At 34.7% G+C, this 26864-nt stretch overlaps 1 protein-coding gene across 1 annotated transcript; it reads left to right on the top strand.

Annotated features, from left to right (window-relative positions):
• Nucleotides 1–222: 222 nt before the first annotated feature.
• LOC107297744 (WD repeat-containing protein 27-like) lies at nucleotides 223–18462 on the top strand (the record flags this gene model as incomplete). Its single annotated transcript, XM_015827106.1, has 6 exons — nucleotides 223–344; nucleotides 2367–2500; nucleotides 5104–5201; nucleotides 5966–6087; nucleotides 12772–12869; nucleotides 18360–18462. Coding segments are annotated over 6 exons (677 nt in total), but the record flags the coding sequence as incomplete, so codon positions are not given.
• Nucleotides 18463–26864: the final 8402 nt, after the last annotated feature.

The following is a 26864-nucleotide window of genomic DNA, read 5'->3' as shown; positions in this document are numbered from 1 at the left end:
GGGAACATCAATATTTCTATAAAAATACCTTGGATTGTATCCAGGAGTGTAATGGTAAATACTCTTTTGGTGCCTCAGAACATTCTGCAGTTTCAGAGAGAGGAGAGGAAAAAAATAGTGCAACATCCTGTTTTTCCAACTGTACAATAGTATAGCTGATTAATATATTTTGCTTTGTGATTTCCTAAGAATTTCATTTTGAAATGTATTTATTTTTATTAGGACACGATGGTGCTATTACCTCAGTTGGTTGGAGCCATGACAACAATTGGCTTGTTTCATCTTCCGAAGACAGAACATTAAAGATCTGGTCAGTCAGCAGTGCAGAGCCCTCTTTATGTCTGGTAAGCTTTTTAAGTGAAATAGATTTGGGATACTCTGTATTCCATTTGACCACCAAAAACATACTAATTGCATATATTTGAAATATGCTGCACATTAATAACTTAATAACAAAGGTTTTTTTTAAAAAAAAATCAGTGGTATTTCACATTTTAGTTATCATGCTCATAATACCAATTTGTCTTTCTTGCAATTCTTGGTCAACTTAGGGCCAATCTAATATTTCCTGATTTTTAGAGTAGATATAAATCTTGCATCTCTCACTGGGACCACCAGAAACATGATTCCTGATAATCTTTCTAAGGTTCAAAAGAGATTTTCTTTTCCAAATTTATCTTGGTCAAGGTCAAGGCATTGTAACAATGGAAGTGTTTCTCCAAAGGGATGCTCAGCAGAAGACTGGATGCTTATCTATTGCTATTGAGAAGTATAGATATTTATCAGTGTTTCTCATCCTGTTTCCATAGTTCCAGAAGCATAGACTGTATTTGCTGACTGCATTTTCATGAATATAGCAGCCTTTTTGCCAACCTGTGGTGCTACCAAATATGAAATTGCTCCAAGATTGGTATCTTCTGCAGAGCCCCTTTTCATAGATGGCTTATCATCACCACATCTCAACTAAGTAAAGCCTGACAATAGGGAAATATTTCTTCCTCACTATCATTTCCAACTTCTTGGCCTAGCAGCCACACTACAAGTAGTCCTTGACTTATGACCACAATTGTGATTAGAATCTCAGTTGTTGAGCAAAGTGATCATTAAGTAAGACATTCTTATGACTGCAGTCCTGGCACTATTGGTTGCATTCATTAAGCAATCTCTCTGGTCATTAAGTGAACAGAACAAAAGAGATGCCTGCTGGACGATTTTACCTCCATATGAAGCTGAAATCCTCTGGGCAGGCAGCTGAGAACTAAAAATTTCAGCTATGCACAGTGCTGAAATCCTCCTGGCAGGCAGCCCTTTTGCTCTTAAATACTCCTGCAACCTCGGAAAGGATTTCAGCTGCTCTCTATGCACGGAATAGAAATCCTATGGCAGCTGCAAGAACAGAGGTGAAATCTTCAGGATTTCAGCTCCATTCCCACAGCCTGCCAAACAGTTTCCCCTCCATGCAAGTCTGCAGACTTGTCCAGCTAATTGGAACAGGGTGGGACAGGGCTGTCTTTCAGGGATTTTGGAGTTCTTTCGGAATATAGGTCTGAGGTCTAATCAGAAAATGCCTAAATCCTATAAATAAATGCCTTCCCCTCAAACAAATCTTGACACTCTTTTGGGTTATGATGAGTTTTATCATCATAAATATATGTTCATGATCTTAGAAGTTCAGATTTTGAGTTGGAGGAAGTCATAGTTACATTTTGGAAGGAGGAACTCGCCAGTCAATGCTGAAAATATTTTTTTGTCATTTTTATTCATGTGGTCATTCTGTATTTGTACTATTAAAAGAAAATCAGAATAACAATCATCTAATGTGGACATGGAAACAATGCACATTTCCTAAGTCTTATACTAAAAAATTAACATGACATTCTTTCCTCTGTTTGGTTTGTTCACTCAACATTTTCAGTGGAACTTTTTATTTACTAATTTCTGTTTCTCTGTCTCCTTAAATTACTAATTTCAAGGCAAAAGCAAGGAACAAAGAAACAAAAAGGGAAAAAGATATTTCTTAGTGGGAGTAAAAATACGTGACCAAATTCTTCTATCCCTCATCATGAGTTCAACTGATTGTGGTGGGATGTAAATGCAGTAAATTATAAATAAACCAGAACACAAGCCAATAAATATAATTGTTGGTGTATTGGTTAAGTCTATTGGAGTTGGAATGTCATAATATTGATAAATGTTGCTTTAAACTGCATTGAAGAACAATGTAAGATAAATTAAGATTGGTAATTAAAAAAAATATTTCAGTTTGAAAAATAAACTAGATGACAATAGTCTACAAATAAACTACCTGTGTTTTCTAAATGAGAATTACAGGATAAACAATATTTATTTTGTACTTTTAATTTCAGGGAAACGATATATTTCACAAATCTGTCCGATCAGCCCAGTTTTATTATATAGATACATTCATATTATTGTCCTGTGGAGCAGAATTTTATTTATTAAGATACTATCTTGACACCAGCAAAGATGAGATAAAACGGTATGTATTTAAAGTAGCATTAGTAGAAAATGTAATACTGTGCTAATAATATTTTGTTGACATGTGCAAGTCCATTCAGTAGTTCTTTAAACAGTATAGAAACACCACTGTTAGTGCAAAAAAAAATAGTAAAATGTGAGATTTCTTATGCACTAGCTTTCAGAAACAGAAACATTGGTGTATATTTCTAGATTTGTTATAGTTGTTAAGGTTGTACTTATTAAATAGTCATTATATATACTGCAAAATATGTAGATATTACCTTGTATAACAAATAAATTTTTTGCCATAAATAAAAATAATTATTAAAATGAAATGTGTTCCAAGAGGGAAGATTGAGTCTGATCTGAATTAGGGGTTTGTTTGGCATTATATCAGATTTAATTTTAAAACTTTTGTGGAATTATTATTGCTTTTTTCTTTTTCTTTTCCAATATATTATTTCTAGAGTTATGAGTTATGTAATATTACCACACTGCAGAAGGATGCATAACATTGCTGCAGTTTGATAGAGTAATCAGTTAAAGGTACTATTTTTTTAAGTAAATACTCATTCTTAACAATAAAAAAACACTTTTAAGGCTGAGCGCCCCATCACTGGAGATCTTTAAGAAGAGACTGGACAACCACCTGTCTGAGATGGTATAGGTTCTCCAGCTAGAGCAGGGGGCTGGACTAGAAGACCTCCAAGGTCCCTTCCGGCTCTATTCTATTCTAAATATCAGAAAAGAAAAAAAATTAAAGCTGGCTTGTCTTCTGGATAAGAATAGGCTATTTCAAAATAGCTTTAGAAATCACACACACACACACACTTACGTAAGCATTACTAAAGGGTATTAATCAATTAATAAATTAAAAGAAGTCAAGTAAAGGTATTTCTTTATTGTTTTAACTGAAAAAGAGAAGAATCAGTAATGAAAGAAAATGGGAATGATTGATTTTATAAAGTAAGCCATTTCCCATTTGACAGATGAAATTATAGTGTAAGGAAAACTAAGAAAGGAGATATTATATGACATTATTAATCATTTATGTAACGTCAATTTACCTCATTTCTTCCATGTATGTATCACTGTGTTATTTCTGTCATTTCTTTTATCTGGTGAGTCAGATTTGGTAAACAGCTGAATTGGGAAAAAAATTTGTGGAACATCGTCAGAAACATGAGTAATGTCTTAAATCTCTTATATTAAAGTTCAACTTTATGGGGTGAAGGGTTCTTGGCGCTCTCTGAGCTTGCTTGTTTTCTTGCAGACATTTCATTACCCAAACTAGGTAACAGGGTGCTTTACGGGGTGGTTTGAATTGTGATGGCTCATTCACACCATCATAGTTTCTGTATTCTTCAGATACTAGACATACATACTTATATGTGGACTGAACTTCATAGTTTTACAATTGATTTTTTCCCCTATAAATTAGGATTTGAGTGAGCAAGTTCTATAGCATGAAAACAGAGGAACTTGAACTTGTTATGTCTTGCTGGGTTCCTTAGATTAGAATAGAGCTGGAAGGGTCCTTGGAGGTCATCTAGTCCAGCCCCCCACTCAAGGAGGAGAACTATACTATCTCAGACAAGTGACTGTCCAGTCTCTTCTTAAAATCCTCCAGTGATGGAGCACCCACGATTTCTGAAGGCGATCTGTTAATTGTCCTTACTGTTAGGAAGTTTCTCCTTAATTCCAGGTTGCTTCTCTCTTTGGTCAGTTTCCAACCATTGTTTCTGATCCAGGCCTAGCAATCTAGACCTACAATTTGCATTACAGAATAAAATCAAAATAAATAGGAGTTTTATTGTATTGCGAATTCCGTAACACAGATTCCTGATTCAGGGATCACTGATTTAAAAGGAGTTAAAATTCCCTCCTCCCGTTTTCCCCTGTCTGCCAGATTCAGAAGGCTTATGCAGGTAATTCATTGGAGGAAAAACCCACCCATTCTTTTTGGCAACCCTATTGCTATTAAATACAAAATTAAAAAAAATGCTGCCTTAAAAGCAAACTCTAGGGAAAAATCATGCTGTAGATGGGATGACAATCCCATTGCATAAGCTGAGAGTCACTCACATCGTGTTGGACAGGACCCAGCATATAATACGAGTGGAACAGAAGAATTTGACATTTTAACTATCAAGCTGAGATTGCATATATTGTACAGGATCAGCTGAAATTCTTTGTCATTCTTTGTTCCAGTATAAGCCTAGGAAAACAATATTTTCCACTGTGCAGGGAAGGAACTTTAACTTTTGCTATTGGAATATATGCATCATTCTTAAGTTTTGCAGATTTTTGTATTATTTTCATAGATTAAAGGAAAAATGTATATGTAACTTAATATAGTACCTGATGTGTGTTAATGAAAATACGGAAAACAAAGATCTTCAGTTCTTTTTATTGATAACAGAAAGTATATGTTAAGAAAATCTTTATTTTTTTTTTGACAAAATATTCGGATTCTATATTTTTCCAAAGTAGAAAAGGCAAGAATAAAAAAAATGCTAAAACCAAGGCTTTGAAATATGGGTTGGAATAAATATGGATTTTATTTTTTTCTTTTGCTTCATGAATCTAGAGGATACATGTTTATCTGATTTATTTCTGTAGATATAGAACAAAGAGTATTTGCAAATCAATACAGAAATTTCCAATGTCGTCTACGGTGGAAATTACCAGTCTTGCAGCAGTGAATGACTTCTATTCCTGTATCCTCTATCATCATTATTGGTGTTGTTTTGCAAAAGGCATTAGTTCTTTCATTACAATTGTTTATTGTAATACAGGTGTTCCTCAACTTACAACCACAAATAAGACCAAAATTTCTGTTGCTAAGCGAGACAGTTGTTAAGTGGATTTTCCCCCATTTTATGACCTCCCTTGCCACAGTTGCTAAGTGAATGACTGCAGTTGTGAAGTTAGTAACACGGTTGTTAAGTGAATGTGGCCTCCCCATTGACTTTGCTTGCCAGAAGGTCGCAAAAGTGGATCACTTGACCCCAGGACCATCATAAATAGGAGTCAGTTGCCAAGTGTCTGAATTTTGATCACATGATCTTGGAGATGCCTCAACGGTCATAACTGTGAAAAATGGTCGTAAGTCACTTTTTTCAGCACCATTGTAACTTGGAATAGTCACTAAATGAACTGTTGTAAATCGACTACCTATAATGAGTAAAAATAAGTTAAAAAGATAATAAAAAGTATTATGAGGTTTCATATTCTGGTAGCTAATGTCATGCCTTAGTGACTGGAACCTGGGGTCATGTGCAATCATGTACTTGAATGGTGCTGACTGTGGAACTCCATGTCACCATCTCTATTTCCCTTTCTGTTAAAGTTTGATATTCCTATTCTAAGTTATTTAAATGCAGTATATATTTTTCCTGACAATTGAAAGCCTGGATATACTGACTGCCATACTTGTAACATATAATTTGTCAAACAGAACTTTAACTTACAGAAATTACAGATATTGTATTGGCAGCTGGGAGTAACAGAGCACTAGAAATATTTGACCTCAACGTGGGCTGTAGTGCAGCACTGATAAGAGATGCTCACTCTAGATCAATTCACCAGATTTGCCAAAATAAGGTAGGCACGATCTCTGTTTATATTTCCAGTATTTTGCAAAGTGCAAATGAATAGAATAAGTACACATAAGAACAAACTAATGATGAAATCATTTCAAACTTTGCAAAGATTAACTTGATTTATATTTTGAGTGTCTTTGTCTTGGTTGGGAAAATGTCTGCTACATTGGGTGGAAGATCTGGGCAAATGATTCATGTTAGTTTTGCTCCTCTGGTTCTGCTTGTGAAGCAGTTATCACCACTCAAAGTTCTGGGACTTCTTTGAGGGTAACGTGTGAATTGAAGAACTGAAGCTGGCTTCTATTTTCAGTTTAATTATATGGTATCTTCAACAAAACCTTGCAGTACAGAGAGTTCCTATGTAGAGGTTCAGGTAGCCCAATGGTGTCCCTCCCACCCCATGATACTACTTTTTACTTCCCTCAAATTCTCATTTTAACTTTCTTTGAAAATCAGTTAGCATTCCATGGGCACTGTACGTACGTATGTACGTACGTATTTATAAAATTTATTGGCCGCTCATCTTACCACACGGTAACTCTGGGCAGCTTACAGTCATAAAAATGTATTTATATATGTACATTAAAACATAAATAAATTAAAACCAAACATTAAAATCTAATAACATGCGCAGAAGGTGGGGACAGAGTGGAGGAAGATGGGATCAGTTGTTGCTTGATCAGCCACTTCCACTGCACTGGATATATTGATCGTTCACTGAAATTATTGTCCTATTCTCCCTCCCTATTTTTTCCCTTTCTTTTGTAAATGCATGTTTGTCTTGTGCTTTTGGAAATTATAGTGTCTCTGGAGTTTTTCAATATGCATATTGGGGCTATTTGGTTACATGGAACGTAGATAAGCATTCAGTATTATTGTCTAAGGTACAGTCTACATATTGCAATCCTCCCAAATGCTGTTCAATGTTGCTCAACTCAGTTATTTGACATGTGTTTTGTCAAATGTTTTGTCTTCATGAATACTGCAAAACAAATGATGTACACAATATTGTGGTATGTTTGACCCATGTATTTTTTTTTAAAAAAATTGTTTTGGAACATTATGAATTAAATTAGGAAAGTTTTAATAGATGCAGAATTTTTGATCCAGAGATTCTGTTGCTTCATGCTGAGGTACCATAAGTTTGTGGACCATTATTTTTCATGAAAATACACCCATAAAGCATGTTTGAAATTCCAGTGAATTGCAAAACTATTGCGTGCTATTCTATTAGCATACAACGGATTTTAGAAAGAAGCTCTGTTGCACAGATGTAACTGGCAAACTGCAGATACACCAGTGAGTTCCACCCTCTGTCTTTAGTTTTCTGAAATATTAGATACATTATTTTATGCTCTATTGGTAAATGTACTGCTTTAGTATGTTTTTTACAATTAATTTGCTCACTGATTTGCACCCCAGTCTTCAACACTATTGATAGCAGTGTCAGTACCATAATAGGTCATTTATCTGTCATGTAAAGGGAAGTAAGTCTAAACAATACTTTCAATATCTCCTTCCTATGTGTTAATTTATTCCATGTTACTACAATGCATGTTTAGATAGTATGACATTGTGCATAAAGTATGATTGGCAAGATGTTCTAACAGAACCATTGATATCCCTTGTGGCAAAACTTTATTAGGAGACATTCATTTTTATAGATTTGGACTGAATTGTTTTTCTTAAGTTTTCCATCCCATGAATAATGTTTTACTTAAGGAAACTTTAGTATCTTGCACAGTTTTATGTTCAGTAAATAAATGTCCTTGTTTTGCAAAGTCTTAAACTATATGGATCTTGTCATTTTAGACACTACCCTTTTCCTTATTCTTCATCTCAATCTTTAAAATTAGCTGACCATACCTGTACTATACCTGTATTACATTTCCTGTACTATCTTTGCTCCAGGTTTTGTCAGTGGCTGTTCTTTAAGTGATAAAATTGTATATTTCCCCCTTAGGATTTTAATTGTAATGTGATTATTTGGACGGACTTTACATGCAGTTGTTTAAAAACATATTCTAAACTAGGGCTTATTTTTATTAGCTATAGTACTCTGCAAACTAGACTACAGTTAATTTATTTAATTCTATTTCTGTAATGGAAATAAATACATGGTACTGAGTCAACTTGATTCAATTTGCAAAAAACTCTCATATCAGAAAGAGGTTAAGTAGGAAATAGCATGATATGGATTAATTGTACTTGTCTAAGTAAGCCACAGGATGTGGAAGAGTCTGATTTGTTTTAGAAGGTGGAACAGACTTCTGTATTAACTTTTTTAAAAAAGCCTTAGGTGCCTATAGCATGAACTAAACTTTGGAGTAGAAGTTGTATGGGTGAAATTTGTACTTGGTTGCTTATCAACCAAATCTTTTAATTTTAGGTTAAAGACATTAACACTGAGTTGCTTTGGCGGTATGTGCCAATACTTTAAGGAATATAGGTGCACTGGGATATAATCTGAATTATCCCTACTATGCTGTTATCCTCATTAGTCAGGCTACAGACAGCCATCCATCTTGAATGTCTTTTCTGTTGTAGCATTGAAACAGTTCCTTAAAATGACTTTAGCATAGTTTTTTATGTTGTTTTATGAGACTGGTCTGTTACAACATTTAACTATACTAAACTCTACAAGTATCATTTGTTATATGTTGGCCCTTTCCTCTGTTTTATTTCTCAATGTCAGCAGAATGATTTCAAGTTAGTTAAGCAGAGCTCACTTTGAAATTTGTGGACATACAGCCACATGGGGAATGAAATTAGTCTTATTTTCATGAAAAATGGAAGATTACAATCCTAAATCAACCTTTTCAACATATATTCAACTTTTATAGTGAAATGCTGGCAGCAAAACACCATGGCTATATTAAGCAAATACCTTTGGGAAAGCTTTGGGAAGAAATGCTGTTAGAAGTAGAAAACGAAGGTGCAATCCAGCAGATGCACATACTATTATATAAGAGGATATTTGGAATATATATACCAGTGATGGCGAACCTTTTAGAGACTGAGTGCCCAAACTGCAACCCAAAACCCACTTATGCATCGTCAAGTGCCGGGTGGGTGTGGCCCATTGGCTGGGTGTGGCCCATTGGGTGGGCGTGGCCAATTGGGTGGGCATGGCTGCGGTGGTAACGGCAGACTGGGGGGGGGACTAAAAAGTTCAATCAATCAATTCCAACTTTGCAAGATCTTTTTTTTCCCCCGCGAGAAGTTGAAATTGACTGATCGAACCTTTTTTTTTTTTTGCACATGGCGGCGGAGGCCTAAAGCGAAAAGGTTTTATAAAACCCATCGGAAGGCCTAGGACTGGGGCAACGGCACACGTGCCCACAGAGAGGGCTCTGAGTGCCACCTCTGGCACCCGTGCCATAGGTTCGCCACCACTGATATATACATTCATATCTGTCTCTCTGTGTGTGTGTGTGTGTGTGTGTGTGTTTGTTTGTATACAAGATTAACAAATTTTAAGGCTGACAGTTTTATAATTTTATATAATTTCCCTTTATGTTAGTTTATATTTTATTGTTTTTTGATTAATTTTTCCTCTACCTGAGCTGTGTTGCCATCTATGAGACAAATTGTCAACTGACCTGTCTGTTGCTTTTACTTGCTTTTACTTTGTTTTCTTTCCTAGCTACCTTGTTATTTCTCACACCCAGTAAGGTGTATTAACCTAGTATAAATATTCAGTGTTTGGCATTCAATTCAGGGTTAGTGAAAAACTAAGGGCTTTATCCAGCCTTAAAAGCACACATTCTACTTACATAGCGGCACTTCATATTTCTCTTCTTGGCCGTGCTTGCCCCAAATCATCACTGAAGGGTTTTGTAATCTTCCGAAGAAGACCATGATATGGGATTGAATAATCTATCCTCTGGCAGAATAGTATCAGAATAATGCCAGTGGATTTCTATTTAATAAAAATAAGAAATATGCTTTTCTTTGATTCAATTTACATTTGGTCTTGACTGAAATACTACTCTTGCAAACCTCTGGTCTAGTGAAATAGTGTTCAGGATGCCAGGATTTTCAGAAAGAACCACCACATAGATTCCTGTGCCTGGCTCTTTGACTAATAAAGTTAATAAGGCATCCTATTGGCTACTGGACTACACATTGACCTTTGAATCAGAGCTTTGGATGAAAGACAATGACATTTTTAATACAATCCAGCAAGCCTAAACAGGATTATAAATCCAGTGTTCTCATTTCTTAGCCTAGCATTAGTCACAAGGTACTCTGTGTAAAGTTCCGTAATAAATATAGTTCCAAACTATGTTTCTTGGATGTTTTTTGAACATCCCCAGACCTCAAAAATGTTCCAGTTTCTTTTGAATGCAAGTGATTATTGGCAATTTATCTCAGACTTCTGCTGTAATTGTATTGTTTAAAACACGTTTAACGTTAATCTCATTTTAACAAGGGATTGGATGCCATGTGCCCTTATATAATCTCACATGATGACCCAGAAACTTGTACACTTTTTTTAAAAAAAGGGGAACCCAGTTAAATCTTACTTTCCATGATTTCATGCAAAAAAGTAGAGTCTTGAGATGTCAAACAAATGTCAAAATCTTTTTGACAAATTTGTCATTCTCATACAAGAATTTGTGAGATTTCATGAACTCATGGAAATGTCATAAGATTGGGTGTGGTTAGGGTGTGGTTATCTGTTGACCTGTTTAATGACAATCACAACCTATGACCATAATTGCAGGTTCATTTATGGTTGTAAGTCCAGAACTATCTGTAATTTAATTTGTGCTTCTGTCTTTCTTTCAAAACAGTAACCTCAACATTCCTCATTTTGGCCTTATTTTAAATGATATGAAAAAAAGTAATGCAATGTTATAAATAAGCAAATAATAACTGTTTACCTCAAAAGTAAATAATTATTTAAAATAAATATTAAATGTTATTTTAGATTCAAAATGCCAAATGCTGTTGAAAGTAGAAATGTATTCTGTGTTGTCCATGTTGTCGTCCATGTTCTGTAACTTCAAAAACTTATCTTCTCTTTACCTGAATACAAGTTCCAAATTGCTTAATGGTGTTTAGTGCTGTTTTTTTTATTACCACTAGATTTTTATAGAACTCTCTGGTCATTTTAATAGAATTTCCTCAAGGAACAGATTTTATATTCAGGTGTATTGTAAGTTATATGTTTTCTATCAACTGTCACTGGTTAATTACATACATTTAAAAATGAATACATTTCAAATACTAATATAACAGTCAATCTATTCTATGAGATTATTGTAATCCTTTTGTAGTCAACTTTAATGCTCTATTGAATATCCACTGACTTAAAATTGGGACATTTCCTAATTATATGTCAACATTTCTGAAAACTCACTGTCTATAGCTAAAAATAATTTCAGGCACTGAATATTTGGCAAAACTCATATGAATTATTCAATCCTCTCTCCTCTCTGAAGGAAAAAATACAAAACATATTTAATAACATTGATGTTACTTGAAATTATTTATTTTGATTATTTAAATTCATATTCAGGATTAGTAAATATGATTTATATTTAATTCAATTCAGTAAAAATTGAGTCCATATGTATTAGAGTTCTTACAGAAGCTTTCAGTCAGCTGTCTAATATGAATTCTTTCGCTATTGTTTGACTGCTGAAATATTGTTTAATTTTGATTGATTGATTGATTATTTTATTGACTGATTATGTGCTGTCAAGATAATGTCTGCTCTTAGCAACCACATATATCATTTTTTTTCCATGACAGTCTGCCCTAACCAGGTCTTTCGGGTGTTCCAATGGTTGCTTAATTTTATTTGCTTCAAATATTTATATGATTCCTTTTAATAAGAAAAGGATCAGAAAAGCAGTTAATTCCTAATAAAGATTTATCTTAAATGACAAAAGATTGTAAAACAGTTTGAAATATACTTAGAAAAAGTTGATTTTGATCCATCTGCAAAGCACAGTTGTCTCCAAAGAAGAGACATAGATGCCTATAAATGAACTTTCCATAATTCCAGAATCATAGCTGACTCATTTTGCTGATGAAAACCAGTTTCAATTCTCAAAAGAATGGCTGCCAAAAGACAAATTCAAAAGATCTTAAAGATAGTGGTTGATCTAGGAAAAGAAACTGTTTTATAAAGTGATTTCATTTGGCTCAAAAATAGTTTTTTACTTTTCTAGAATTGCACTTTGAATAAAATAAATAGGAATTCATTGTGCTAAAATGATTTATAAGCGTATTCTAAACCAGGGGTCCCCAACTCCCAGTCCATGGACTGGCACCGGTCCACGACATGCCAGAAACCAGGCCCCGCAAACAAGCGAAGCCCCTTCCACGGGATGCAGGCAGCATATGAAACCACACCCCCTCTGGTCCGTGGAAAAATCTTTCTCTCCGGAACTGATCCCTGGTGTCCAAAAGGTTGGGGCCGCTGTTCTAAACCATAGTAACAATATAAGCCATCATTGAGCAGAAACAGAGTACTGTGAAAGCTAGATTTAACAATTCTCTGAATGGCTGTATGACACTTACATTGAAGAAAAATCTGATCTTTTGTCAATTTTGGCTTTTATTATTTTATTTATTATTACATGTTCTTCTATGGAGTTTCAACAGTGGAAATGTTTTCTAAACTATACAAGCTACTATAATTTTAAACTAATGTTTGTTTTTCTTTCAGGGATCATCTTTTAGCTGTCAACCACATGAAGCTTACAATCTCTTTTTAACAGCAGCCATTGGTGATGGTATCAAACTTTGGGATTTGAGAACATTAAGGTAACAGCCAGTCATTTTGCTGTTTGCCATGTTTCCTGGTAATTCTTTATTACACTATACAAGTGCTTTTTAATATATTTTTTTTTCTTACAAGAGTTCACAAGGAATTATTTGAAGTACTTGATATTTGCAAAGTTATGGAACTTCTGCACGATTTGATGAAGTTTGGTTAGTCCAGCTTTGAAACAGCTACTTATAATTCCTCAGAAATAAGGCAACATATAAATATTTCTGAATAAATGTTTGCTTGTTTAATTTATCCCCAGGCATAATTTATGGTTTCTGTTAGATATCATAATATAGGGAGTACAAAATTGCAAAAATGATTATGGGATCATATAAAAGTCAAAATTTTTACTCTGTGGCATTTTGTCTTCCTCAAATGCAGTTCTCCTTTGGAGACACAGCGTCCTGAGTACAGCATACAAACAACCAATAAGGACTGTGTGGTTATTTAGGCACATGCTGAAAAATAGCCAGTCTACATTTGTCCTTTCATGAGATTAAGCTGGGAAAAAACATATGGAGAATATTGCATTGGTTCCTTAGTTTAAACACATTCTCAGCAATAAAATCTAAATATTGCTGCATTAAAACATAACTTAGTCATGTGATGAAATGCCAGTGAGTGGGAAAAACTGTCATAAAAGCTGGGGAAAGGCAAATATAAAAGAATAAATATCATCTGGAGGAGAGGTTGAGGAACATGGGCATTTGCCACATAACTCAGACAAATGTAAGTACAGGGAAAAACTGATATATCCTAATTGGCAGAATTCCATGACCACTTTACTTAAGGATTAACAGTTTGTTGCATACAGTTTTGCACTGTATCTGATGAGGTAAACTGCAATCTACAAAAACATATGTGTGATATATTTCTTCCTCTTTGAGACATTACACAATTTTTGTTGATTATACCTGCATATACAAGTTTGTGTTATTTATGATATAATGTAAGTAACTATAAAATGATTCTTCATTCTAGTCTTCGTAGCTATGAATGAAATGGCCTTATGTTACTTCCCCCCAAATTTAAGTGACATATTTTTTAAAAAAATTGCAATGAACTTAACAAATCGGAATGTACTTTTTTATCCTTAAAAAGTGTACAATTGTCTGAACTGAAAAACATTTCAGTATAGGGTTACAAACTACAGAAGCAGTACAGAAAAGCACACATGGGAGATCTTTGTAAATCATTAAATGTCCAAGTCAAATGTTTTGGAAAAAAATTAGTCTGGAAGAAGTTGGAGGAAACTATAAAAAAACAACAACAGAAGCTTACCTTTGAAATTGGAATTAGCACATTTTTTGAAACAATAATGGCTCATTATTCCTAGCAAATGTCTAAATATAGTGAAATGAAATATTTAGGAAAAAAGGTTAACTATATTATATCCTTATGCTTTTTCTATCAATTGGTTTAACTACTATTCATGAATAGTAAAAAGTTAATTTTTTTAACAGGTTACTTACTTGCAGTCTCCTTTTAAAACATTAAAATTCAAGGGGGAATGGTAAAATAATTAAAATACAATCTGTATGAGTAGTTTCTCTATATTGCAATCCTAAATTATATAGTATGATAGGCTGTACTTGTTGGTTACGTCTAGAGCCTTTGATTTCCCTCCCCTCCTTTTTCTCCCTTCTATTTACATTTCCTCTAGTCTGTATTGTTCCTATAAGTGCTATTGACTAGTTTGATTTAACATCATGATAGGGTGCTATGATCTCAGCTGCAGTTGACTTTGTGGGGCTGATACCATAGATGGTCTTGTCCATTTTGGCTCCTAATACTAAGGCTAGTAAGACAAATTAGAGGAAATTTTAAAATTTGAGTTCCAAATTATGTACTATTCTTTATATATAAAAAAAATAGTATTTACCAGCACCTACTCCATTTATGGAATTATACCACAGTCCTTGGATCAAAAGTTCTAGTAGTGAAGCTGTCAAAGCAAAATTTTCTCCCAGGTTACCAGAATTATATGAAGAAGATAATAGTCTTCAATGTCAATCACTTTTCAGTTAGGATGGTAATGAAAAAGTAACTTTACAGCCAGTCCTCGCATTTATGACCTTCAAGGGTCTATAATCTCAATTTCACTTAATCACCACTTTGCTTATTGGCTGAGTTGCCAGTCTAAGTGGAGGTTGCTAAGTAAGGACTACTGTACAGTAGAATCAAGCTTATGGTCCGAGCATAGCACTGAGACACCAGTTCTTAGAGTGAAGATTCAGAAGATCATGCTGGGAGAAACTTAGTCAGGATAATACAAAGGTGCTTCAAGCTGTGCTGGAAAGGATAATTTTATCTGTGAAAACTCAGAGCCTGTGGGTCTTTTCGGATTCACTGATGAAGCTGGATACCTAGGTTTTTGTGGTGTCCAGAAATGTGTTGGCACAGTTAAGGATGGTGACCAATTCTGTGTATTCCTGGAGATGTCAGATTTGGCCATGATGACACATGCTATTGTAAAATGCTCTTAGGACTACCATAACATAGTCTGAGAAAAGTACTCAGAAACAGAAAAGAGAAAATGCTGCAGCCAGACTGATGTCTAGAACTGATTAATAGGAATATGCAATTCCTTTCTTAATACCCTTCCATTGCTGGCAGTCTGTTCCTGGAAAAAGTGTTGGTTATGATCTATAGTTATATATAACTTGGCCCTAATTTATTTGAAAGATCCTATTCTCCCTTATGAGCCAATTCATACTTTTAAAATGGCAAAAGAAGCCATTCTCTCTGTGTTGCCACAGTTAGGGGTACCTTCTGCTGCTACTGAAATTACTTCTGAGTTCACATTTTACAAATGTAAACTTTCTCTAACGAGCCACAGTGAGGACTATTTGTTGATGGAATGATGGGATACAAGTGCAGTAACTAAGTGGCAATACATTTTTCAGAAGCATAATTTTTGGAAAGAAAAAATCAGGCAAGTCATTAAAGAGTTTAAAGAAATTATTAGGGAAATAAAGTTGGTCATCTATTTCTCAACATATATTGGAGCAATTTGTAATGTAAAGAGCATAGAGACATTGGCAAGCTGCTTTGCTTTAGACTCTCCAGATATCAGTTCAGGCATTTTCTGCCTACAGTATTTCCTGCTTATAGACTTCATGTGAAGAATATTAACATTAATATTACATGCCAGTTATCCCAGTCTTTCTTGTAGCACCTAAAAGTTACATGACAAAGATTTAATTACATAGAATACCACCAGTAAGCTGATTCCTTCGAATCATTTGTAAGTATTTTTGCTTTCAGCAGTACGTGGCATTTGAATTATTGATTGCTCCTATGTTAAGTCAGAAGGGAGGAAGATACATGTCCTTCATGATCTATGAACATCTTGATCCATGAATGTTTATCCACAGAGATATATGAGTCTGGATTTCATAATTGTATATTATGAGAACTATTAGCTTGAATTTCATAATTGTATATTATATTATGCTTCCACTGTAAAAAGTTGACTGATGCGTAAAGATTTTTATTTGTTTTCCAGCCAAATTTTAAAAGCAGCTTAGATAAACCATTTCTTAACAAATAAGATCTACAAGGCTTGGGATTTATTTTAGGCTTTGGGAACAGATGAAATGGGTTTATATTTCCATAAACCAGGAGCCACCATTCTCATACATAAATCTGAGACCTCCAAGAGTTAACAAATTAGCTATTACTACAATGCAACAAATTCTCATCTATTCATCAAAGAGACAATATGCGAGTGAGGTTTTGCTTTGAGTTCCATCTCTTTCAGAAATAAAACAAGGAAGATATTGTACTCAGTTATGGAATGCCCAACTGTTTAGTAGTAGGAATATTTATTTCCTTTGTTTTATCCAGATGATTTGTTGAATATGTTCTGCAGCACATAATAATGCCTGAGGATAATGCCTGTAAAAATACCCAGTGGAAAGCCCCTTGCACATTTCTTTCGAGATAAACAATTGCTTGCGGAAATAGATGCGAGCAGGGCTTTTCTTGGCTAATCTCAGAAAAGCTAAGCGGGGTAGAAAGTGATTAGCTCTTGGATAGGCAGCCACTAGAAAATCACAGGACTATAGGGTAGACCAGAAGGATTTGGAAAAAGATAGTGGCAAATGGTTTCCATATTATTGCCAGAAAGACTGTAGTCAAACTGGTCTCAAGAATGTTTCCTGTATTAAATTATTGTTATTAAAGACAGTTTTCTAAGTAACTATTTAGCCTGTTGTGTCAGGCTTCAACCAAGAACAATAGAACAATCCAGCCAAAGTTCAGTTCTTTATTTGCTTATGCCATATAGACAGAATCTTGGAGACTAAACCTGTACTACCCTAATCTATGAATATACCCTGGGAGATTCTAGGGAATGGCTATGTTAAATCTCTTCCTCCCTCCATGATCCAGCTCCAAACTGTGTTGTCTCACCCCCCCTTCCTTGGAATGTCTTCCCTCTTTCCTGAGAAACTGCTGCATTACTGAAATCCATCACACCACTTTCCCCTTCATAGACACATTCCATTGCATCATGTCTGTTAATTAATGTTTCTTAAATGTAAGTCTTAAAGACATCATGTAGAACAATGTTGAAAAATTTCTGAACTTGTATAAGAAACTAAAAACGATATTGGAAAATAAACTGATGCATGTATTCAACGAAAGATACCAAATCTTTACAACTCATTCATCAAATCTGAGAAAAGAAAATCATAGATCGTCATGTCAATTGTCCATTTTTAGCTAAATTAGGAACAGTGTCCTTATTCTAATTTACATTTCTTGAATGCACTCATGTACATATATGACTAAGCATACACATATTCTCTCATGCATCACTGCAGTGTTGTGTAAAACCCTTCTTACATACACATACTAAAAAATTAAATATTGGAAAAATATACTAGAACTAAGTAAATCAACACCACAAAATATTTGGAAACATAAGCTGATTATTGAACTTCCCTTCCTAATCACAACAGGTATAATGCCCAGAGAACAGCAAACTGAACATATAAAATAGTGGAATAATCCTAATAATATAAAAAAGTCAACTCTGCATCTAGCACTGCAAGTCATAACTAAATTTGAGGCAGATACTATTTCCTTGAGATACTTAACATAAATGCAACTTTTCTGCCTATATATGTCTTCTAATAGTTTTATAGTTTATAGATTTGTTATGTGTATACATACCTTTATAAAATTTAATATTTTCATTTTAAAAATCTATTTAAATAAGAGAGTTTAAGTATTTTGTAAACTCTTCTTAAACTCTTAGTTTTAAGCAATCAGAGCATGTTATGATATACCATATTCAATTCATTCATTCATTCATTCATTCATTAAATTTATTGGCTGCCCATCTTACCTCAGAGTGTTGGATGTCGATTGTAAGGCAAAGATAAATAGAATATGCACTTCATTGAAAAGAATGAGTAAATTTAGAAGCAATTATTTTAAAATTCATAGTACTTAAATTTATTGAATTTCTGCAGATGCGAGCGCCGTTTTGAAGGTCATAATAGCCGTTGTCATCCATGTGGAATTAGTGTTTCTCCTTGTGGCCAGTTCATCGCTTGTGGATCTGAAGATAAATGTGTATGTATAGTAGCTTACTTCTGATAATATATGGTATTCCAAGAGTTGACAAATTTCATATAACCATCATTATAATCTGGTGTACAAACATCTTTCCAGGAGTTTATTCATTTATTGGTTTTATTTTATGTCATCTGTACTATTTTTTATAAATAGCTCAATGTGGGGAACATACTGAATACTCCTTCCTCCTTCTATTTTCCCCATAACAACTCTGAAATAAGTTGGGCTGAGAGAGAGTTACTGGCCCAAAATAACCCAGCCAGCTTTTGTGCCTATAATCAGCTTATTCTCAACAGTATGGGCACTGTTTATTCAAAGTTCTCCATAACTTGAAATTCTAAATATGTGTAATAGCAACACATCTGAACTTTAAACTTCCCTCCAAGAACCATAGTAATAACATTGAACAAATAACTAACTAGTTGCATACAAAAGAATGCCTTAAAATTGACTACATCTCCAACATAAAAATTGTAATAATTAGCCTTTTCTAATCATCCACTGTAAACTCCAATAAACAATTTTTGTAGTTTTTAAATAGTATAAAATATACTTCACAATTCTTAAAACCTGAAGACATTGATTTTACAGAGTAGACTATTCCAATTCTTTCTTCCATATTATGTATAATTGAAATGGGTTTTTGTAATGTTGTTCAAACATTCGTGATAATAAATTGCTGATTGGTGTCCATCAAGCTTTCTTCAATACACAAAGGTTTCCCCAGATTCTGGAAACTGTGAAGGCCCCTGTAGACAGTAAGAAAGATAAACTTGATAGGAATATATAAAACTGTTGCCAATAAGGGAGAATATTTGTAGCTGGGGTTGAAATGAGGGTACAGTGATGATGTCTTCTTGTTTGGGTAATGAAAAGACTGCAAGAAAACAACTAAGCTCAGAGAGCACAAGGACCTCTCAAGAACTGTTGACTTGACAAAAGAGGCTGCACCATTTTTTAAGTCCCGAGAAACAAGGTAATATTTGGAAGCTGCTCAAGCAGACATCTTTTTGATTCACTAGAATATAAAGAGGAAGAGGGAGTACAGCATAATCAGAGTTATAAGGCTCTGTTATTAAAGCCAGTCCCAATCAAAATAATCCTAGCCTTCCCCATGGAATTGATTTCTTGGTCTCATCTACCCAAATAATATGACTAATAAATATTTTAGCTGTTCATGTTGCCATTTATTTGTCTCATTGTCAAGTTATTTTCCTTTTGCAGTGCTTCAAAGTTTTTAAGGATACCATTATATATATTACCTGACTAGCACTAAACCGATTTTCATCGTAAATTCTCTCCAAAGAGATTTTTCCAGCCATTTTTAAATGGGGATTACTCTGCAGTCTTGGTTTGTTATGAGAGTTGGACTCAGATTTTAAGATTCTGCCCAATGGAATGAATTATGTTATTCATATAATAGTTATTTTATAACAAATTAAAATTACAGAGTAGTAATTTTTTTTAAAAAATGAAGAAGACAATAAATAAAATAACAGCAAATATACCAAGTTAGACAAAATGAAAATGGCAGCAAGTACAATATGTATCTTCTTAAGGCCCCAGCTGGGTGCCAGTATGAACCAATTGATTTCGCTATTTGGTACAGACCAGAGAAAACTAGTTAAAACCTTTTCTGACTTATTTTTCCTTTAATTTATGACAACAGAAACAGGACATTAGAAACATTCCTATGTGTCTTCTTTTTAAAAAGGCCAGGTTTTTCTGTGATTGAATAGTTCACATAGTTTGAGGATATTTTCTTGAAATAAGGCTACACATTTTCGGTTAAAAGATTTACTAATGTTTGAACATAGAATATAAAATGTAAATAGATTGTGCTGATATATTTCTTGAAACATCATAGGAATTATTGAAAATAATATGGAAATACTTGAGTAGAAAAAAGGCTGTTCCAAAAAAGGTACACCCAATACTTTTCTTTGCATATTTTTAAATGATACCTTATTGAAATAAATACATAATGGAGATAAGTAATAGAAATGTAGGTGTAGTATGAAGCAAGAATGGAATCATAGGATTGGGAGAGACCTTGGAAGTCTTCTAAACCAATCTCCTGCCTATGCAAGAATACTCATAGCATGCCACAAAATGACTGTCAAATCCTTTCTTGAAAGATGCCAGTGATGAAGTGCCCATGACTTCAGGATGCAGGCTGTTCAAGTTCTCATTGTCTTTTTTATATTTGTGGTGACCAGAACTGGACACATTTATTTATTTGTGTATGGCAACAGGTCTTTCAGATGCAGTCAGGCCAGGAAAAAAAAACCACAGTACTAATACTCCCTGTGATCTTGACTGTTCTTAGTGCAGCCCAAAACTGCTTTGAATCTTTTGGCAATTGCAACATTTGCTAGCTCGTGTTTAATCTGTGATCTTTAAGAAACTTCTCACAAGTATAACTGTCATAACCACCACCTAAGACCACCTAACTAGATGAGTGCATGTCCAAAAAGTGCTTTTTCAAAAGGTAACTGGACTTTGTTTTTTTCTTTGAAGACATTTTGCTTCTCATCCAAGACGTTTCTTCAGTTCTGACTGAATGATGGAGGATGGAAGGATTTATATTCCTTGCTGTCATCTGCTTGTTAATTAGCACTCTTTCTGAGAGTTGTTGAGGTCACTTGAAGGTTTATCTGTGTCCTCAGGGTCACCTGAATAGTGCAAATGGGTGTGAACCTTCTTGGAACTGCTAAAAGAATTGTGTTATGATCATGTACAGAACTGTACATCAGAGAAACAAAACAACCACTTCACAAAACACATGGCACATTGTAGGAGAACAAACCCATCAGGACAAGACTTAGCAGTCCATCTGCATTTGAAAGATAAAGGTCACTCTTTTGAAGATGGCAAAGTCCACATTCTGGACAGAAAGGACCGCTGGTTTGAAAGAGGGGTCAAAGAGACAATCTACATCATGGGTGTCAAACTGCCGGCCTGTGGGCCGGATGCGTCATGCCAAAACCACGCCCACCCCAGCTCCGGCAATGGGGAAAAGTCACGATACATCGGGACACGTCACATGACGTGGCGAGTTTGACACCCCTGATTTACATTAAGAATGAACAGCCCTCTCTCAGCAGAGGGAGAGGGATACGACACCACCTATCTCCTGTTTACAACACAGACCTTTCAGCCATTCCAAGAAGGTTCCACACCCATTTACACTATTCAGGTGACCCTGAGGGCACAGATAAGTCACAAAATATACACTAGTCCAGCAGCTAACATATACACAGCTTCTCATTTGCCAATTGTTCATATAAGCTGGATGCAAATAACAGTTTATTTTCACGTTTAGTCAAAAAAGGTTATAGATAAGTGTAGATAATTTTAATTATTTAAAAGTATTTTGATATTATTTGTAAAATCATGTCTGAAAAATAGATTCATGTTTCTGAAAGTAGTTGAGCTATTAAAATATTAATATGAGCAGTATTAAATAGTACTAGACATATGATACTATTAATAGTAATATCAATTGGTGATTTTTTTCCCCCAGTACCTTTAAGTCATTTATGGCTCTTGGTGACTGCTGGGACAAGTCCTTGTAGTTTTCTTGGCAACATTTTTTGGAAGTGGCTTGCCATTAAGCGCTGAGAAAGAGCATCTGGCCCAAAGGTCCTAGTTGGCTTTGTAGCTAAGGCTAGACTTGGACTGATTGTCTCCTAGTTTCTAGCTGGTACCTTAAACTGCTACACAGAACTGGTTCTCATTGGTAATATTAAATACAAGATATGTGTCTGCTATAAGTAATAATAAAAATGTGATCAAAATAGATTTTGTAAATTCATTTTGTGTTCAAAATGAATAAATGTATAATTTTTGGAGAAGGCAAATCTATGTACTCTGGGAATATTTCTATAGACTATAGGATGGCATGAACCTTGTCTCTGCAGGCAACATCTCTTTTTAAGGGTTTTAAGTGGTTTTAAAAGAATCAATGTACCTCTGTGAGCGAAAGGTTATTCCAGTAGCACATTGGGAACCTTTATTTCTATATCTTCTAAGCAGTGCTTTTTTTCTAAAAAAAAAAGTGCCGGAACTCACATACGTCATACAACCCGCCTTGCCTACCCTACAAGGTTCCATCCAAAAAAGGTGCCGGAACTCCGTTCTAGGCGTTCTATGAGAAAAAAAGCCCTGCTTCTAAGTCTCTAGGACTTATGCTCACCCTAAAGTTTTCATAGTTAATGCGAATGAATAACAGCAACTAGCAAATCAAAGCCCACTGCATTAGTGCCTGCCTTGGCTGCAATCAAGGAATAGAGTGTAGCATTAATAGCAGGTGAGTCCAGAGTGGGTTTAAAAAAGTCAAGTTGTGACTGTGACTGTATGATCAAAACACTATCCCTTTTTCAGGTATGTGTGAACAAATGTAAAAAATTAAGTCAGGTTTAACTTTTTTTTACCTCTCCCCCCCCACCAATGCTTTTGAGCAAAGGCAACCATTGGATTGTGGGTTCCATTTTATCTTATGAAAGGCTGGAATTTTGATAAGTGTACATTTTGCGAAGAGGCATTTAAAATAAAAAAACTTTTGCTCCTTGATGGGCTATTGCCAACTTTAAATATGTATTCTTTTTCAGGCTTATATATATGAGAAGCATTCCAGCACCTATTCTTATAAACTGACAGGACACACTGAATCTGTAATCAATGTGGCTTTTAATCCGTCATCTCCCCAGGTATTTTTAATGTTTTCCTTTTCCTTACAAATGTTAATTTCTGAATGTTTGTTAATCAAATATTGTATTGCCTTCCTTTCTCAGCATTTTTTTAAATTTCCCATTATAATCCCATTGAGGATCAATTATTTTTGCTGTTAGTGTTAGGCCAAGTTGGAAGTATGATACTTGGTATCTAAAAAAAATGTATAGTATTTCTGATTATGTGGAGGAGTAGGATATGATCATTGTGACTTTGGAGATAGGTTTTTTTTTCACTTTTTTTTTTCACTTGACTAATGACGTAGGAATACTTGTCTATTGGTTGTAAGAAAAAGTTGTAAGGATGTGCTTACAATTAAGTTTTTATTCATCAGTTTTGATTTAGGGTTGGCTGAAAGTAATTGTTTGTTTAAAATGAGTTCGAATTTTTAGGGACAAGTAGAAAATATCTGTAATTCTTTGTGACACATATGAAAAACCTCATTAAGAAGAAAGGTAAATTCAAAACCTCTGTTTTGTCTGATTTTTATTTCACTTCTACTTATTCATTTAATAGCCAGAAACACATAATTTCTCACAATTAAGTTGCATTTTGTAATGTTTCAGGAAATCTTTTCTTTAAAAAAAGTTTACCAAGTTTGGTTTTGTTTTCACATTGATATTAAGTAATTTTTCTACTCCTATGTCTGCTGCATATTTTCTATTATATGAACGATTGAAGCTTTTTTTTATTAAAAGACATTGACACACGTAGTTCTAACTGCAATAATAATAATAATAATAATAATAATAATAATAATAATAATAATAATAATAATAATAATAATAATAATAATAATAATAATAATGGAAACCCTATACCATTTCGGACAAATGGCTGTCCAGTTTCTTTTTTAAAACTTCCAGTGTTGGCGCATTCACCGCTTCTGGAGGCAGGTTGTTCCACTGGTTAATTGTTCTAACTGTCAGGAAGTTTGGTCATTCATGCTGTGGTCAGATGCAATCATCCAGTGGCAACTCCTCTTGGCTTAACCCACTGTGTCTTTTGGCAACAAAGAAGGCTAGTCACCTCAAAGCCAGTCAGACTAGGACCACCTTCTGGGAACCACCACTATCTCTCATACTCAGTTTAGTATGGGAGAAGCAGGTGGATTTTTGTGCAGGTGAATCAGAGAAGCAAGGCTTGGCTAGAAAAGATGGGCTGAGAGGTTAACCAGGCAATAGATGGGGAGGGAGGAGGAAAGGAAAGGAAAGGAAAAACTCTACCATGAAAGGAGAAAGAAGAGAAGGGCAAGGGAAAAAAGACCAAAGAAAGAAAGAACTCCCTAGTCAGAAAGGAGAAAGAAAAATGAAGGAGGATATGGGCAGATGTAATTGTGTTGGGGTTCCTAGATTATAAGGCACCTAAGTTGTCAATGTGAAAAACCTGTTTCATAGCTTTTCATTTTTGAGTTACTAGAAACTTTTCTGTCACTGCATAAACACTTTTCAGTGCTGTGATTCTTGGAAGATGAATTAGTATTTTTTTGTGTGCGGCACTTGTGACAATTTTAAATTGCAACTCCAATATTAAATAGTTCTTGGTGTGGCTAATAGATATCCTGGAGAATTGCAAAGTGTATGCTTTAAACAGGGTTCAGTAGAGGATTATAGTCATAGTTGATGCTAGTTGGAGGTTGTAGAACAGCTGAGGTAATAGCAATGAGAATCCAGAACACCAAGAACTTTTGCAAAGACCCAGTTGGCTGAACTTTTAAACAGAATACTAAGCACTGTAATTGCTTTCAGAACTAACATTGCTAAAATTAATATAATCAAATAAGAAAATCTAATGTACAATCGTGATTGAGTTAATCAGCATTTCTTGTGTTTCTGTTTAGTATCTGATAATGATAACTTTGCACTGTAGAACTTGCACTGGCTTAGATTTATTGCCCTTTTTAATTCTCTGCTACATTGGAAAATAACAATTTTACCCTGCGTTCTAAAGACTGACATTTTCATCTTATGTCCCCAGCAAATAAAGTATCTGCATCATTAGAGATGTTTGAAAATTATTTTGTGATGGATTTTGAGATATTTTTCTTTCTGAAAAAATTAAGTATGAGAATTAAAGTAATGTTTCATATTAATTTGAATACTTAGAAAATTTTGTCCGCACTAAGTCCAACCATTCCTTCTTTCTAGCCTGGCTCCCAAATAGGTCTTCATATTTTCATTTAATTCAGAACTGCTCTCCTATTGTCCATCAGATTTTACAGTGACAGACAAAATGAAGACTTTCTTCTTTTTCTTCTAGTATTCCTACCGCAAACACTAGCTACCCCTTACGTTCATCACAATAAAGCAAATGCATCAGATAATGGACCAAAGATCCAGAATTAATTGAAATAAATATCTGCTATTCTCTTGACTTTATGTCTAAGCTATGTTGCTCTCAGAAACAGGACCAGAAGACCCCAGGATTCATTCAATAGCTATTGGATAGAATAAACTCACTTCAGGGTAGAGTAAGTGCTCAAAATAACGAGAAAAAAAAATCAAATAAGGAAATAGATTAAAATATCTAAGTGCAGATTGTTGGCAGCACTTCTAAAAACCTGCAATGTTTGTGTGCATGCTCCACCTTGAAAGCAAACATCAGGAAGCAGTTTCCTATGCAAGTCTTATAAAAACTGAAATCATTCAACTTTAAACTATTGATGCCAAACCTCGTGGAGTCTTTCTAAAGGCAATTTAAATAACTGTTTTTCTCTTAAGATTGACTACATGTAAGTTGGAGAGAATGGGCTAATACACACATTGAAAATCTTCTGTTTTCCTTTCTGCCAGATGTTCTAGCTTTCCATGTCAGCTTTAACATAACAGCCAATAAGAGAACCATAGGGTTTGTTTTCAAAATACTCATTGACATCTCATATATGACAAAGGACCAAATATATACCTATATTAGTCATGCTGTATACAAGAATTGTTTATGTTATCGATGCATGAGTTTAAACTGCAATGATTAAATGTGCACTTTCAGGAGAAGTTCATCAAAAGCCACTTTATCTGGGCTCTTCAAACTAGTTTCAGTGACTAATCTAAAAGATGCTTTACCTGATTATTTGTCTCATACTGCCATAATGGGCTAATGGCAGGTATATGTGGCAGGGTGAGGGGAAGATTGGATCAGGGAAATGGCAAGAAATTCTAGTGTAACATCTCCAGTGATTTTACATACCGTATTTTAAAGTTAAGCTTATGAGAAAGTTGGTTCACTGTTATCATCCCTGATTCATCTTTTAAGGTTTAGAAATGGAACTCAGTAACTTTGAATCCAATTGTAAGTTGTTTCAAATTAGGTAAAGATTCCATTTTGGGCTGTGAAGAATGTTTTACAAAATGACTGAGAACTGGTAGAAAAAAAATATAGAATGGTTTCATTAAACACTGGTCTGAGCCTATTTAATGTGTAGGTCATCAATTTTATGGACAAGTAGCTATCCAAATAAGAGTCAATGCAGTGGCAAAATGATCTGGTATTAGGGGAGATAGTTATTGAGCCCTTGTCATGGTCAGATCATTCTCTCCTAAGGATGGACTTCCAGACCGCTCCCCCTCGCCGCAGGGAGACGGAACCGCCTAGATGGTTCCGTCCCAGGCGACTGATGGACCCTGAGAGGTTCCTGACGGAGCTTGGGCCATATCCGGAGGATCTGG

Source organism: Protobothrops mucrosquamatus, unplaced genomic scaffold (assembly GCF_001527695.2).
Source record: "Protobothrops mucrosquamatus isolate PMUCROS unplaced genomic scaffold, P.Mucros_1.0 scaffold3494, whole genome shotgun sequence".
NCBI classification, from domain to species: domain Eukaryota; kingdom Metazoa; phylum Chordata; class Lepidosauria; order Squamata; family Viperidae; genus Protobothrops; species Protobothrops mucrosquamatus.
Note: the sequence above shows the minus strand (reverse complement) of the source record. Positions and strands in the feature narration are given on the sequence as shown.